We start from the raw sequence: 17673 nt of genomic DNA on the forward strand, positions 1-17673 counted from the left end.
TATGACCTATATATTTATGGTTCAAGGCAGGGCATTCACACTGAGAGGGCTCGTGTTGTGTTGGCTGTTGTTATTTTTTAACTTGACAGGTTAATGGAGAAGAGATCAGTGCCCCTGACTAAATAGTCAAGTATTGCATGTTTTAAAAATCTTGTGGAACACGGGTTGAAAATTGCCGCCTCATAGTAATACCTCCTTATTTTGCTGACTTCAAAGGCATTTCTTTGTTAAACCAGCAGGGGGAGACAGGTATAAAGTTTATTCTCTAAAAATAAATACCCTGCCTTACACTACCAAAGCTGCTTGGAGTTATGACGTTGCCATCGAGACTTCTGAAAAATTTTGGAAAGCAGAATGTAAGTTGGTAACAGGTGAAATATTTTTCATGTTTTTACATAAAAATGTATTTTGGTAGGATTAATACCCAGATTCCTACAAGCCGTAGTAGTGTCATGGTTAAGAATTTGGAATCTGGATTCACAGAGCTCTGCACCTTCCAAGCTTTGTGACTTTGGGAAAGTCACTTACCTTCTCTGATCCTGACTCCTTGTTTTTAAACTAGTCTGTATAGTAGTCCCCCCTTATCCCAGTGGATATGTTTTAAGACCCCTAGTGGGTGCATAAAACCAATGATAGTGCCAAACCCTACGTATACTGTGTTATTTCCTATACATACACACTTTTTACTTAAAGGAAGTGCACTCTGCAACTCCTCTTGGGCATCACTGAATTACAGCATCATTACTCTTGCCCTTGAGGGCTAGTATTGAGTAAAATAAGGATTACTTGAACACAAGCGCTGTGATGATGCAATACTGAGACGGTTGCTCTGATAGCCAAGACAGCCACTACATGACCTAATGGGTATCTTATGCAGCAGTGGATATGCGGGACAAAGGGGTGATTCAAGTCCCAGGCAGGACAGAGCAGGACCGTGGAAATTTCATCAAGAACTCAGAAGACATGCAGTTTAAAACTTAGGAATTGCTTATTTCTTGAATTTTCCATTTAATCTTTTTTGGACCATGGTTTACTGCGGTTAACTGAAACCTGTGAAAACAAAACCAGAGTAAGGGGGTATTATCGTACTCTACTGTATAGAATTGTTAGAAGGCTAAAAGTTCCTAGAACCGTTGCTGGTTACTATTATCAAAATATTATTAATACGCTAGTTAATTGTTACTTTTAGCTTTTTAGTCTCTCTAAAATTTAGAAATAGTTCAGATATGTTGCTATGTTTGTTTTTTAATACCCAGTGCTCCCCTTATTCAGGTAAAAATTGAAAACGTCTAGAAAGTAATTGCTTTGTAAATCCTAGTCTCCCCAACCTAAACTAGGTAGGATTTGATTAACGTCCCTGTCCCAGAGAGCTTTAACCTAGCCTTGATCTCTTAGCCTTCAGTTCCCAAAGGCAAGTGCGTTTCTTGGATCTTAAGCTCTAAGATGGATCGGGAGCAGATACCTGCCGGCTGAGTCTGGACACGGCACTCGCGTAGGGTCCGGTCAGACCTGCCCAGTAAGCAGGCAGGTCAGCAGGCAGGTCTGAGCAAGAGACCGCAGCTCCCCGCTAAGGGACACACCTGTCGGTAACCAGGCTCTTAATGGCCAGACCCCGACATTGGCTTTAGGGCGTCAGCCGGCAGGATCTAGCCCCTTGGTAGAAAGCCGGCTCGGTTGTGGGTGACGTCAGTGAGGGCGTGTCATGCCCCCGAGGGGCAGTGGGCGGGGCCTGCGGGAAGGTGTGCGAGGGGCTGGTTGGGGGCACGGCCGGTGGGGCGGGGCCGTGACGTCGCGGGGTGGTGCTGCTCCGCTGGCGCGCGGGTAGGTGAGCGCAGCTGCGGCCGCAGCGACGCTCCCTTAAGACCGCCAGCCGCACTGAGCAGCCCGTCGCTCTGCAACATCCCGCGGTGCTCACGATGTCCCTAAGAAGCAGCCTCTCGCGTCTCCGGACGCAAGTGCATTTCGTCCTGAGAAGGTCCGTCCACTCCGTGGCTGTGATCGGAGCCCCGTTCTCACAGGGGCAGGTGAGAACTAGGACCGGGCACCGCGGGGCAGGATCTCCGCCCTCCCCAGAACCAGAGAAAACTGGGGTGGGGGCGAAGGAACGGGGAGAGGATGGGGAGAAGCGTAGTGAGGACGCACTGGCGGGTTCCCGCGATTGGACATCTGGAGAGCACGTGGGATTTTGTCCGGTAGAAAATGGGGAAGGAGGGAGGGGATGGAGGTACCCTTTGTGCGGTTCGGACGGGGTGCTACTACCAGCTGGCGGGTTTCTGCGGCTCCCGAGGCGGAGCGAGAAAGTGGTGGGTCCCGCTTGGGGTGATGGAGGAGAGAGGGGAAGAGGGAGAGGATTCCACGGAGGGGCTGAGGAGGAGAAACCGGCTTGAATCCTCGGTGGAAATAGAGGGATTAGAGGTTAAAAAGAGCGATCTAAGAACTCAGGATCCATTCTCAGAGCTTTAACTGGGAAGGAAATTGGCGCTGGCCGCTGTAGCGGCGGGAGGGCGGGAGGGGCTGTTCAATGAAAGAAACCTGCCGCCCGCTCGCTGATAGAGAAGTCCGCGATCTGGCCCCTCCCGACCACTCGCACCCACCAGCCAGATCCTCACCTGGCGCAGCCTGGCTTGCCCTTCACACGTAGGGCTTGGAAGGTTAATCTGATTCCAGTGATTGTTGTTTTCCCCTCTGTCCCTGCGAGTGTTGGAAATAACCAGACCTCACGTGAAAATAATGATAATGGCAGGTTTTCAGAGGGTTCTATTGGGAACTAAATAGAGTAGTCCTCCTCGGTTTTGCCTTTCAATATTTGTGATCCATGATCACCGAGTTCTGAAAATATTAAATAGAAAAGTCTATGACAGGGACCAGAGGGAGGGGGGAGGGTCCAGATAAAGAACAAGTATAAATGACCCATGGATAGGGACAACAGAGTGGGGATGGACTGTGGGAGGGGCGGGGCAGGGGAGAGGAGGGGGGAAAATTGAGACAACTGTAAGAGAAAACAATAATATTAAAATAAAAAAGAAAAGTCTGTAAATACACAATTCGCAAGTTTAAAATCACACGCTGTTGTGAGCAGCATGATGAAATCTCTCGCAGTCATTCTCCGTCCTAGCGGAGACCGGAATCATCCCTTTGTCCTCTGTGTCCACACTGCAGGCACCACCCACTGCTTAGTCACTTAGCCCTTAGTTATAGGATTGACTGTTGAGATATTGCAGCGCGTGCTAAGCTAATGGTTCAATGTTATTATTAGTTATTGTTGTTCATCTCTGACTGGGTCTAATTTATAAATTAAACTTTTTCACAGAGTCTGGTACCATCTGCCATTTCAGGAATCCACAAGGTGTCTTGGAATGTATTCCTTGTGGATAAGGGGGGTTGCCATATAGCATAGCACATTTCTGTATTTTTGTGAACTATAGTCTTATTTCAATCCTCTTCCCTCACACCTCACTGTGTGATTTATGTGACAGAAAAGAAAAGGAGTGGAACATGGCCCTGCTGCGATAAGAGAAGCTGGCTTGATGAAAAGGCTCTCCAACTTGGGTGAGTGGGGGAGTCTGAGGTTCCGAGTGGGGTGGTGACAGACCTGTTCAGTCGTCTCTGTCACATCCAGGGACTGCACGGGGTCAGCTGTGCACGGCCTTGAGAAGTGTCTCTCGTCTTCCCTTGAATTCCCTCTGCAGCTTAAGACCTATCAGAGTCTTCAGGCCAAGACCTGTAGCAACAGAGTGTTTGGAAGGCCAGGAGGGAGAGAGGCAGGGCCTGGGACAGGCTGTCGATGACTGCACAGTGGTGCCGAGCATGGGAGCTCCAACTCCAACTGCACGGTGCACCTTTCTCCCTGAAATTCTACCTCTGCTAACTCAGTTGTGAGGTGCTCATGACCCATTAGTCTAGCCATTTTCCTTCTTCAAATCATTCCTTTCTTCCCTAGGATTGATAGCTTTATATTGCTATAAGCAGAGCTTTAGATTAATGTTTTCCAAACTTCCCTGATTAGGAAAATCACCTGTACTACTTGTTAAAAATACTGACTCCTAGGCTCCTCCATGGAAGATTCTGGTTCATTGGCACTTGCCGCAGTCCGGCCGCAGCGGGTCAAGGGGTCCCACAGGTGAGGGTAGGCGTTGGTGCTGGGTAACAGACGACAACACGCCTCAAAGGACAGTGAAGCTCTGCTCCGTTTATTGCAAGTACAAGCAGGTTTTTATATTTTCATTTTAGGTAGTGATTAACATTTGCAGTATAATATGATCATTTAAGCAGAAAAAATTAATACAAAGGTAATCAGTAAAAGTACGAAAGTTCCCATAGATTTAGTTATAATAAACAAAGATTATTTTAACCAGGAGAGCTATTAATCAGACAATTAGAAGTATCTTATTATTGTATATTAAAGTTTCTCAGAATTTGTCATAGGGCAAAAGGATACGCTAGATTGAGTAGAGAAAATAGGAAATTTATTATAAGGCCCTTGTGATGTCTAACTTAGCTATCTATCTTTTTTTGCCTAAAATGTTTTTCTGTGTACTATATATTCTGACTCTTTAGTAACTGTTTAGTTTGTAATAACTAGCTAGCTTTTGTTATTTCTTTGCCTGTCTAGTTGATATATATTCTTATTCAAGGTAAAGGAGGGGCTATTCCTATGTTGCAGGGGGCTTTCAAGGGTACTTCTTTTAAGTTTCTCTAGGAGTTCTTTTATAGACATGTTTTGTACTTTGATTCCCTCTAAGAAAGCAGTGAGATCATCTCCTGATTTCCTAGAGTTTTCTAACTTATCTTGGGTGTTTTTCCAATGATCTGTTATTGATTAAGCTTGAATTCTCAGATTGTTCTGGTTGTTTCTTTGTACCTATATTCCCTGACGTTTCTAGTATGATATCATTATTCTGTTCATTGAGCTGGGAAAGGTCTAAGCGCACTATCTGAATCACTGCAAGGGTATTCATAATGATTAAAGCAGAAAAGGTCATGATCCCCAAAGCAAGCACAATCACAATAGGTATTGCAGGGCCTTCCATGCCACGTCCACCAAGTTGGAAACTGCTTCCTTGAAGTCTTACACCCCCTCTCAGGACCTTGTCATGGAAAGAGGGACCCAGCAGTGGACGCGGCAGGCACTGACGCAGGACCCAGACAAGTGCCTTCTCACAAACACCCCAGGTAATCAGGAGTAAAGTTGCAGTCTAAATTTACAGAAGCAGAAGTCAGTGGGACCCAAAGATCGATGCCATTTGTGTAGTAATGGGAGCCCTTCTTTTAGTAGTAGGGCACCAAATTCCATCAGCTTTATGGTAGGAAGGTTCTTCCTTATACCTAACCCAAGTTTCAGGAGCCATTTCCTCCACGTGGGTTAGGACTATTCACGTAGCTTTTCTGGAGCTTTTCTGGAGCCTCAGGCATGCGGCAAGAGGCTGTAGATGCTGGAGATAGTAATACAGAATCTACTGTATTGGGTTGAATGCTCAAAATTTTTCTTGTTAAATTGCAGTTTTTTCTTAACCACTTGAATTAGCCTCCAAGTTCACCACCAAATATGAAAGACAAATTGTTAAGATTTAGTCTTAATGTATCACTCATTACCTAATGGAGGAGGGTTTTATTCCTGCTTATAAATGAGGGTACTGCCCCTTTAAATCAGTTATACCCATTCTGCCTTTTTAAAAGCATTATTGTACACTGAAGACAGCCATCTCTGGTAATCACTGTGTTTTAATACTGGGTAGACCTATGCAGCCAATCTGATGAACTGGGCCTGCCGTTGCTCGAACTGCCTGCTCATTGCTGGATTCTGCCTTCAAAGTCTCCTGACAAGAATCATTTTCAGCCTCTCACACAGGAGCCTATACTCAGCTAAGGCTGCTGAGTGAGGGGGAGGGGCTCATTTGTAGCCGCTGGTCCTACTGGAGCTTTGTAGACCTTCGTTCCTGTCCCAGCTCCAGGTACTTTTCCACTCCAGCCTGGGGCAGCCATTCTCCCTTAAATGCTATAGTACTTCCTCTGTAAATGCTCAACCTAAAATGATGGGGAAGCTTCAGTTTCTTTGATCTTCCCTTTCATGAAATAAATATTTTTAGTTTTATAACTTATATTTTTACCCTGTAGCCAATTGGTAGCCCAATTGGTAGCCAGACTGCTGGAGCAGTCTGAAATAGAATCTCATTGCATATTAATATGCAATGATTGTGGCACTCAGCAGATTTCCAGCGTGTGTTTGGGCTGCTCTCCAGGAACATGTGAGAGAAAAGCACTGTGAGGAGTTTCGGTGCCCTCTTCTGAAACACCAGTAGTACCAGGATAACTTATTCCTCCGAGCACTTCCAAACAAGCAGCATGCATCCAATTTTGAGAAAGAGAAGACCCAAGGAATGGTAACTTTTCCAAATCCTTTGTCCCTCGCCTTCTGTGCTGATGTCACAGGCTGCCGATGTTGCCATGGTACCAAACTTCCTGTTTTCTCAAATGTATTGACCTGGTGTTTGGGTTTAGTAGGACATTCAGTGGCTCCTCACTCAGGTAAGCACCTAACTTAACATAATAAAGAGAACCTGGGAGAAATAAAGAGGCAATCCCTTTGGCAAGGCTCAGACGCAGTGCCTCTGCTCCTGATTCCTGTTAGCTCTGACGGCCGTGGTAATCTGCCCCTTCTCTTTCTGTGGGGAAATACACCTGTGCACTAAGATTAGCTGTTTGAGGCCTGTCTCATTGTAGTTGTGATCATTTGACCTCAATGTGGTACTTCAAAGAGGTGACAGCCTCTGGCACAACCATCTAAATTCATGTGCCGCTGTGACCAGGCCAAGAGTCTTGGAGTTTAGGAAGCCATGTGAGAGCTATCCTAACCTATTTGGGACATTTATTCCCACTTATTTGTCCCAATTTGGGACATTTATTTTTTCTGTTCCATTGGTGCTCCATCAAAGGAACAGGGATCTCTTTGGTTGAGACCCAAGAATCTGATCTGCTTCAGCAAGAATTGATAAGAGGGCCTGAGAGAATTGTTTAAACATAGGGATATGACCTATGAGAGCCGTTTATCTGGAACAGGTCAATGTATGAGATCAGGCATCTGTGTTTGCTTTCAGTGGCTGGTAGAGAATGTCAACAATCCCAAGTTTAGTTAAACAATAGCGATGCTGCAGCCTGCTTCCCGTCGGGCCATTCCACTGAGACCAACTCGAGCAAGCTCACCGATTTATCAGATGTTATGTTACTGGACATCTCTATTGCACAATTGACCGCTTTATTCTTAAAATATTCCGTCAGCCAAGAATCTACTCTCCCCTGAGTCTCCCCTCTTTGGTCCTGCCTGGAGTCCTTTGTGGGATCTTCTTCCTCTTCCTCTTCCTCTTCCTCTTCCCCTTCCCCTTCCCAGCCCTCAAATGTTGATGGGTCTCTTTCACATGCATCCATGCTTCTCAGTTTTGTCCTATGCCATCTAATTTGCCATATTATTTATTCTCATGGTTTTTAAATTGGTTTTAAAGCTTCATACTTTTGTTTTCTAATTTATTAAACTTACTGGGGTAGCATTAAGTAGTAACATTACATAAGTTTCAGGGATACAATTCTGTGATACAACATCCGTCTATTGCGTTGTGTGCTCACCACCCACACTCTGGTCTTCTTCCATCACCATACATTTGACCCCCTTTACTCTCTTCATGGTGAGTCTCAATGAAGTCACACCAATGAGGGTCATTTTTTTTTTTTCCAGTGGCCAGTTTGTACAAGTCCAGTAGTGATTGATTCACACTTTCCCCCCGAGTGTAACGCATAATCCATTGCATTCAGCCCATTCTCCCAGTCATCACAGTCTGGCGTCTTGATATTCTGAGGGAAGATTCGGCCACCTCGTTGGTTCTGCAGCTTCATCAGTTTCTCAGCATGTTCTCTCTCCTCCTGAAACTGGTGAAGAAAGAACTTGGCAAAGTCCTTCAAAGCCCCATCATCACAGTCAATGTAGTGAGACACAGACAGGCAGACTTAGGAAGCTTAGAGCTCTAGGTTGATCTGGCAGGTTGATGGCAGCCTACCTGGTGGTAGTTCTGGCACACCTAAAAGCTGGACATGATTGTCATGATAGGTGGCTGAGGACAGGCAGCTTCATGGCACTGAAGTGGTGGCAGGGACCTTGGGGCAGGCAGTCGGAGGGCTCTGTGAGGAGGTGGCAGAAGGGGACGGATCTGAGCAGTTGGCTGGGATGCAGGGTCGAGTGCAGGGTTCCATTCAAGCACTATTGAAGCAGGAAACCACGGCGATTCTTGGTAAAGACTGTGGCCTGTGATTTTCTTTTTGTGTTTTGTGCTTGCCTGGTTTTGGTATCAACGTAAATGGTGGCCTCATAAAAATAGGAAGTATTCCCTCTTCTTCAGCTTTTTGGAAGAATATATGACCGAGGCTATTTGATAATTGAACCAGCTGAAAGAACCTTGAGGGTAGAGGAAGTTTCTTCTGCCCCCACAGTTGCATCATGAATAGGATACCTCGCTGGCTGGGCACTGCTGATGCTGAAGCTCTGGCAGTAGAAAGATCCTGGGACGTCTAGACTGAGCAGGCAGAGGCAGGAATTCTTCCCTAGCACACCCCTGGATCTCTAGCTGCGGAGTTTGGTCATGTACTCTTCCAAAATATTTAGATTAGCCAGAGAAAATTTAGAGTTATATACTGTCTCATTTGCCATATTTATTTTGGTTTTATTTTAAATTGGGCCTAAGGCTTCATACTTTAAAATGTAACCTGCCTTGTTCTGGCTGGCATGGCTCGGTTGGTTGGGCATCATCCTGCAAAGCAAAAGGTCGCTGGTTTGATTCCTGGTCAGGGCACATGCCTGGGTCGTGGGTCTGCTCCCGGAATGGGATGTGTGCCAGAGGTGATCACCAATTGGTGTTTCTCTCTCATATCAACACTCTCCCTACCTTCCCCTCTCTACATAAGGAAATAAAATCTTTAAAATTAAAATAAAAAAATTAAAATGCAACCTGTGCCTTTAATAAACAATGAAGGCTTGTGCTAGATACATTTTTCTAATACCTTTTCATTTTATTTCATTTCTAATACCTTCATATTTTTTATTGATTGATTTGAGAGAGAGAGAAGTGGGGAGAGAGAGAAACATCAATTTACTGTTTCACTGATTTATGGACTCATTGGTTGATTCCTATATGCCCCCTGACCAGGGACTGAACCTGCAACCATGTTTGGGTTGAGACAACACTCTAACCACCGAGCTACCTGGCCAGGGCTAGTTTTACATTTTGATGTTCGTCCTTCAACCGCTAATGGTATGTGTTCCACACTGAACAACCAATAGGTCCTCCATAATTTGACCTTCATCAGCCTCTTTAGACTTATTTCCATCCGCATTTCACCTTGTTTTCATTGCAGCTAGGGTTGTGGGCACTTGATCTCAGCTCCACCAATGGAAGCACCTATCCTAAACTTTGATTTGAAATTCAAGAAAGGGCAGAGGCAAAGAACTTGTTTTGTGATGGGCAGGGACGGCAGCAGTTGAGCAGGCGTGTCTGTCCAGTGTCAGTGGGGTCAGCCATCAGAGCTGCCGGTGCCTTTCCCCAGGAGTGGAGGTGGGAGCAGTAATATCTTCACAGTTCCGTCCCGCAGGGTGGCAGTTGGGGCCACTATTTCTGGCATTGTGGCCTTTAAACCAGGTTCTGGGAATTAGACAAGTTGAACAGATTGCTTTTCTATTGCCTGAATTGATGATAAAACAGTTTACAAATTCCAATGAGAAATAAAATTTTGGACTGAAACTCTCCAAGCCTTCTCTCTGGCCTGGTCTTTGCTAATAAATTCTTGTTCTTTTGTTTGCTTTTTTCCCTAGTATGTTACACAATGTTCTCGAAAGTTAACATTAGGTTATATAGTTAGTTTGTCCTTTAGTTAATTTAGGACTATGTTTTAGTCCCTTTGGAGTTTAACAATTGTTCTCTTGGTGCTTTGATGTTTGAACCGTCATGTTCCTTAATGTGACCTCTGAAAACAGCCTAAAGTTTTGTGCAAGTTCCAGGCCTACCTGACTGCAGTAGACAGACCTCCCTTAATGGGGCACTGAGCATTGTTTTAAGGGTTCTATATCTTAAGCATGGTGGCAGTTACAGGAATATATATATATATATATATATATATATATATATATGTCAAATATATATGTGCCAAACTCATTGGACTTGAAATGTGAATTAATGTAAATATGCATCAAACTATTCATACATCCTCTTCAAGTTTATTTTCCCTAGGAGCAGCTTTCATCACTAAAAACTGTAACATGTTCATTCATTCACTGTAACATGTTTGTTCATTTATTCACTATATTCAAGGAACTTGAGCACTACTAATTTCTAGGAATGAGAACACAGTAGTGAACAAAACAGAAATTCTTATTATAGAGCTCTCATTCTAAGGAGGAGTGGTTTGAAACAGACGTAAGTACAACACATAGGAATCCGATGGTAGTGGGTGCTAGTGAGTGAATGAAAGGAAGGGAAGGGAGGAAAGCAGGCAGTGGGGACAAGGGGAGCGGTGTAACATGGGTAGGGAGGCCTCCCTGACGAGGTGTCATGTGAGCAGATCCTCGGGAAGTGAGAGGAGCCGTGCGCATATTTGGGAGAGAAGCACTTCAGGCAGAGGAAACACTAAATGCCAAAACCCTGAGATAACTGGTACCTGGGGTGTTCAAGGAACAAAAAGCTGTCACAAGCCCTCACCAGTGGTTGCCTTGGGCCAGGGAGGGCCTTCTGCTGTTTTATCTTTGGTTTTGTAAGAAAAGCTAGAAGTCTGGATTTTCGTGGGAGATTTGAGTTGTTTTTTAAAAAAGTGATATATTCATCTGTACAATGGACTATTATTGATCCATTAAAAGGAACAAATTGTTAACTCATGCAATATCATGGCTGTACCTTGAAAAAGCATTATACTCAGTGAAAGAAGACAGACACGAAAGGCCACATATTGTATGATTCCATCATATGAAATGTCCAGAATAGGTAGATCCACAGAAACAGACAGTGGATTAATGGTGTCCAGGTGCTGTGGGGAGAGGGCAATGGGGAGTGACCGCTCGTAAGTACTGGTCTCTTTCTGGAGTGTGATGAAGCTGACCTGGAATTAGCAGTGTGCTGATGCCTTAGCAAAAGCGTACATCACTGACGACATGCCTGAAAGTAGGTAAGTCCATTGTAGATATTATTGGGATTCAGCAAATTTCAATACAACTATATTGTTCCTGCTGATAAAAACAGCAAGTAATTTAACTTCTTTAATTTTAAAGTTGTTTGATATCTAACATAGACACGGTGCTAGGCTCTTGCTATTGTATCATTCTTAAATCTGTTAAAAGCAAACTATGATACCTGTTAGGTGTTGGTGAGGATGTGGAGTTATCGGAACCCTTGTGCCCTTGGTGGGAGTGTAAAATGGTACGGGCACTGTGGAAAACAGTATGGTGCTTCCTCAGGAAATGAAAAACATGACCCAGCAATTCCACTCCGGGCACATAGCCAAACATTGAAAGTAGGGTCTTGAAGTGAGAGCTACCTTAGCCTTCTAGAAAGAAAGTCACAGAGGCAGACGGAGTGAGCCAACTGGCCTGAGCAGACTTCAGGAAACAAGTGAAAGATGCAAAAGAAGGGCCCTTGGAGACAGGTTCAGAGGGTTATCCTGGGGTGAGCTGCCGCTGCCTGCTGCTCCCCTAGTTGCAAGTCTCTTGGGGACCCTTAGAGCTTAGGAGAAAGAAAGTAAAGATACATGCCTGAAGAGAGAAGGCACAAGTGTACTCTAGAGAGAGAAAGAGCACACACGTGCACTGGGTCCTTTGTCTTAGAGTTTTTATCTATTTTCTAAAGGCAAGAATTTTAGGGGAGGTCTCAGAAGGATCTCAATAGAATATTCATCACCTTTCCAGGTGTGTCCTTTAATATGCTGATTCATCAAAATGAGCATATAGGTTCAGGGTCATGGTCTCTACTGACTGGTTGGTGCTAGGGTAGGGAGTCATTGGTCAGTGCATCTGGTCCTGATGCCAGCCATGATGTTGCTTCATCTGGTTTTGCTGCTTTTCTGGGCCTGAAGCTGACACACAACTAGGCCTAGATGCTACCTCTGGTTTGATCAAAACTGTCTCTGTGGTCAACAGACCCAATGCTTTGTCCCTACGATTAGATGGTGCTGGTCAGAACCTCAGTGTCCCGAGGGCTTAATGATTAGGAGAAGGAGGTGTGTGAGTCAGGGTGCTGGTTGAGGCCAGTTTGAATCAGCCATCTGTCTCAGTTTCCCCATTCCACTTGCCAAAGAATTTTCCTAGCTTCTCACTATCTTGCCTCATTTCTGTATATTTTCAACAGGATGTAACACCCCAATGCCAACATATCCAAAGTTGAACTTAAGATCTCCACTTCCTTCCCCTGTGTCTCTTTCAAAACCTAGAAAGCTGGAGGGCAGACCTGTTATCTCCCCACCGCCTCCTCTCTAAGTATTGCTGAAATCTGATAGTTCCCTCCCACTGCTGTGTCAGGGAGCTGGTCTTCTCCAGGCCTGTTAATTTTCCACAGGACACGAGGTCACTAGATTTACAGTGCAGATTTGATTTGCCACTTCCTGACTTGAAAACCATAGAGGCTGCCTAGTGCTTTTGGAATCTGGACCCGGGCCCGTCCTTCTGCCTCATCTCTCCAAAGTCCTCCAGAATAAAACTCTGGGCCAGGGGGGATTGTGAATTGCTCTCTTAGGGCTGAAGACATTTGCCTATTCTGCTTGGAAAGCTGTCCCCATTTCCCCTTTGATTCCAGGCTAAAACCTTCAAGGTTCAGGTATTGCCTCTTCTGAGAAGTCCCCCTTGCTCTTCCTGGGTCTGAGTCAGCACCTTCTGCTGTTCTGACCACACCCCATGCACAGTTGCATCATAGCAGCACTGTATGTGTTTTCCCTGCCTGTCTTCTCATTAGGCTATAAGCTTGAAGGCAGCAACCAAACTTTATATCCCTAGGAGTTAGTGGAGTACCAGGCACACAGTCAGCTTTTGTTGAAGAAAGAAAAGGGGCAAAGCATCTGAAGGGAAAGCAGACTTTTCTAGCCAAAGAATGCCTCTTGGGACATTGATTATTTCAGCTGGTCAATTTTAAGAAACAGCAGGCATGGGAGAAGCCATGTAGAAGTTACTTTCTATAAAAGCGCATTTAGGTAGGTGGAAACACTGCCTTCTCGCACAACCAAGTCTAAAAACAACAAAGTTTTAGCAACAAAAAATGCAGCCAAACCGCAGAAAATTGAACAATTCAGGAGTCCGACAACAACGAACCACTCAGCCAGACCGGTAAGAGGGGCAGAGCCAGCAGCAGAGCAGGTCGGGCAAAAAAGATCCCCAGACCCAGGCACACAGGCAGCCAAGGGCGGATCCAGTGAAGGCGCAAGGCAGCTGGCTGACGGAGGTCATACATTTGCACGCAGATAAATCAGCAAAGGAGCAAGCAGTGAAACAGATCACACAGGCCCCTGCAGTGGGAAGCAGCAGAGAAGACCGCTATTGCCCTCTCTGACCCCGCCCCCACATACAGCATCACAAACCAGCGACCTGGGTGGCCCCACCCTGGTGAACAACTAAGGCTCCTCTCCTCATACATAACAGGCACAAACAGATCAAAACATGGCTCAAGAACAACTCAGAGCCCCAAAGCCGATAAATCTAAGCAACCAAGAAATTGCCAACCTATCAGAGGCACAGTTCAAAACACTGGTGATCAGGATGCTCACAGAACTGGTTGATTTTAGCCACAAATTAGAGGAACATATGAAGGCTAAACTAATTGAAGTGAAGGGAAATGCACAGGACACCAATAGCAATGAAAAGGAAACTGGGACTCAAATCAATTGCGTGGACCAGAAGAAAGCAAATAATGGCCAAACAGAAAAGAGTCAAGAAGCAAGAATTCAAAGAAATGAGGAGAGTCTTAGGAACCTCCAGGACATCTTTAAATGCTCCAACATCCAAATTATAGGGGTACCAGAAGGGGAAGAGGAACGGCCACAAGTGGAATACTTATTTGAACAAATAATAAAGAACTTCCCCAATCTGGCAAAGGAAATAGACTTCCAGGAAATCTAGGAAGCTCAGAGAGTCCCAAAGAAGTTGGACCCAAGAAAGAACACACCAAGGCACATCATAATTACATTAGCCAATATTAAAATGAAAGAGAGAATTCTAGAAGCAGCAAGAGATAAGGGGACAGTCACCTACAAAGGAGTTCCCATCAGACTGTCAGTGGATTTCTCAAAAGAGACCTTACAGGCAAGAAGGGGCTGGAAAGAAGTGTCTCATGTCCCAAGTCATGAAATCCAAAGACCTACAACCAAGATTGCTCTATCCAGCGAAGTTTTAATTTAGAATGGAAGGACAGATAAAGTGCTTCTCAGATAAGATCAAATTCAAGGAGTTCATCACCACCAAGCCCTTATTATATGAAATGTTAAAGGGACTTAATAAAAAGAAGATAAAAAAGATGAACAGTGAAAGGACAGCAAACTCACAGTTATTAAGAACCACACCTAAAACAAAAGCAAACTAAGAGGACAGCTAGATCAGGAGCGAACCATAGAAATGAAGATCACATGAAGGGTTAGCAACAGGGGAGTGGAAGAAGGAGAAAGGGGAAGAAGGTACAGAAAATAAGTAGCATAGATGGTAGATAGAAAATAGGGGGGAGGGCAAGAATAATAGGGGAAATACAGAATCTAAAGAACTTGAGAAGCCCTGGCTGGTATAGTTCAGTGGATTGAGTGCGGACCTGCGAACCAGACAATCGCGGTTCGATTCCCACTCAGGGTACGTACCTGGGTTGCAGGCCGGTTCCCTGCAGGCCAGTTCCCAGCAGGGGACGCACGAAAGGCAAGCATACATTGATGTTTCTCCCCCTCTCTCCTTCCCTTCCCCTGTAAAGATAAATAAATAAAATTAAAAAAAAAAAAAAAAGAACTTGAGATACATGGTCATAAACTAAAGGGAGGGAATGGTGGGGGAGGGGTGTGCAGGGTGGAGGGGAATTAAGGGGGGAATAGAACAACTGTAATGGCATAATCAATAAAATACATTAAAAAAATAAAATAAAAGCACATTTACATTTGTAATGGTGTTTCCCTTCTGTAGCAGGCCTGCATTCACTATTCATGTGGAAGGCAGGGACTTAATCTTTATAACAACCTTACTCCTGGGTACTGTGCTTTTCCTAGTAACCTCCCGTAGTCTACTTTCTGTTAGGCTGGTCAGCGATGCGGGCTGTGAGAAAGTTCACAAAGAGAAGAAAAGGCAGAGATCAAGGCTTTATTCACTTTCCAAGAGGGGAAAGGGGAATGGTGTGGAGAAATACATCAGCAGCTACAGCAGGGGCTTTGAGCTTTTTTTGCTAATTGGGGTGGTTGTAGAGCAGGATGTTTCGGCTGGTCTCACACAGGCTGCAGCTTGTTCTGATGTTGTCTTTGGGTGCAGGGTCCAGGCGTTACAGTCTGGCACATCTCGTTTTGTAAGTTCTCGGGACCTCCGTGCCTTCAGGGTGCTTCCAGTAATTTTCTAATACTGAAAATAGAGGTTCATAAAATGAGAATCGGTCAAGCTAGCTCTGGCAAAGAGGGCCTGAAAAAGGGGGTTTTGTCCCATTACTGTTCCTGCTTCCCCGACATTTCCGGTCCTGGGGACATAAGCTCTGAAGAGTAAAATGGCATTCATGTTTAACAAGGCCATAGTTCTGCTTGGCAAGTGGTACCACCATAGCAAATGGCACTGATTTTGACCTTTCCCTCTGCATCCCCAGCATCTTTTGTCTTTAGCTGAAGGTGGTCTTTAGGTGGTGGCTTCTCAGTGTTTCCGGGTCTCTACCATGTGTACAGGTGATATAATGTTTTCCCTGCTAATCTGTCTCATGTTAGTTTGACTATTAGACCAATCAGAAGAACCTTCAAGAGCAGAGGAGAATTTTCCTCCCCAACACATGCTAGTTTTCTCCCATAACTTCTGTTGACATAAGAACATCCAAACCTGTAGAAGAATTTTATAAGAGTTTATTTGAGTTGTGGGACAGGAAGAAACTTTCCTGTACCCTCAAGGTTCTTTCAGCCAGTCTAATGATCAAACTGATATGAGACAGATTAGCAAGAGAAAATAACCAAATTTCATTACCTATGTATGTGTGGGAAACCCACATACACATAAGAGGTTCAAAGACAGAGGGGAAAACGGGTATAAAAGACATTCTGAGCCAGGGATGAGGTAAAGTGCCTTGGGGCTTCAAAAGGTCATTTTGGAATGATAAGGGCAGATGATTCATAAATAGAAGTTTGCCCTACCCTATAGATAGGTCAAAGGATGTTATCTTTTATAGGCAGGGCCTAATTTAAGTTCTTGTAGGTAGTTAAGGGAAAGGTACAACTTTCTCTTGAGTGAAGGCAAAGTTTCCTTTAGCTGAAAACAATCTATATACTACTAAGGTACATCTTGGGGTGGCCATTCTGAACCCCCACAGGACCAAACAGAGGACACTCTTGGAAGTTGAGATCTCAACAGACTGAGAAAATGCTCCTGAGAATGACAGTTTTGCAGCTGATTTTATACATTTGGAATTGAGGAGGGAATATGAGGAAGAGTACCTGACGGTGGGGAAGGGAGGAGATTACAGGGTAGTTAAGATTATGTGCTCCCTGGAGGGTGGTCGTGCCTCCAAGGGGTTCGGAAAAAGAGGATTCCTCTGGCATTTGGAAGGTGTGTTAACCTAGATGCACAGAAGCAGTGGACGGAGCTTGTTTAAAGCATAAACCTTTTACTAAAGAGGTTATATTCCCAGGGTAGGACTACCCACCAGGACCTGCCAGGTTAGGAATTTATGATCAGATCACCTGTGAGATTACTTTCAGTCACTGGACTTGTCAGCTTAATTGAAGACTTTTTTGTCCACACTTCACATTGTCTTCCATGGGATTTTTCTCAGACACTATTTCCTTTCTCTTAAAATGAGTTGCTTCTTAGAAGCCATCTGGTTCCCCAGATTTTTAAGAATGTATGACTCAGCATGGAATTTTCTCCAAAAATTAAAAATGGATCTACCTTTTGACCCAGCAATTGTACTGCCAGGATTATCGCCTAAGAACCCTGAAACACCAATCCAAAAGAACCTATGCACCCCAATGTTCATAGCAGCACAATTTACAATAGTCAAGTGTTGGAAGCAACACAGGTGCCCATCAGTAAATGAATGGATCAAAAAACTATGGTACATTTATATAATGGAATACTATGCAGCAGAAAGAAAGAAGGAGTTCCTACCCTTTGCAACAGCATGGATGGAACTGGAAAGCATTATGTTAAGCAAAATAAGCCAGGCAGTGAAAGACAAATACCATATGATCTCGCCTTTAACGGGAACCTGAACAACAAAACAAACAAACAAGCAAAATATAACCAAAGACACTGAAATAGAGAACAGGCTGACAGGGATCTGAGGGGAAAAGGGGAAGGATTTGCAGGAACAAGTATAAAGGACACATAGACAAAAACTAGGGTGGGGTGGAAATGGGAAGGAGATGGGGAGGGTTGGGGGGTGGGCTGGGATGGGAGTAAAAGACAGAAAACTGTACTTGAACAGCAATTAAAATAACAGAAAATAAAAT

General features: G+C 44.5%; 1 protein-coding gene across 1 annotated transcript in view; it reads left to right on the plus strand.

Moving 5' to 3' along the window:
- The first annotated feature begins 1813 nt into the window (after positions 1–1813).
- Positions 1814–17673, plus strand: part of ARG2 (arginase 2) — a 38423-nt gene continuing 22563 nt past the window's right edge. The window contains exons 1-2 of the mRNA XM_037125905.2: positions 1814–2024; positions 3477–3549. Coding sequence (XP_036981800.2) covers positions 1917–2024; positions 3477–3549 — 181 coding nt within the window. The 5' untranslated portion in view covers positions 1814–1916. The remainder of the gene's footprint in view (positions 2025–3476; positions 3550–17673) is intronic.

Source organism: Artibeus jamaicensis, unplaced genomic scaffold (genome assembly GCF_021234435.1).
Source record: "Artibeus jamaicensis isolate MK-2021 breed Jamaican fruit bat unplaced genomic scaffold, CSHL_Jam_final contig_851, whole genome shotgun sequence".
NCBI classification, from domain to species: Eukaryota; Metazoa; Chordata; class Mammalia; order Chiroptera; family Phyllostomidae; genus Artibeus; species Artibeus jamaicensis.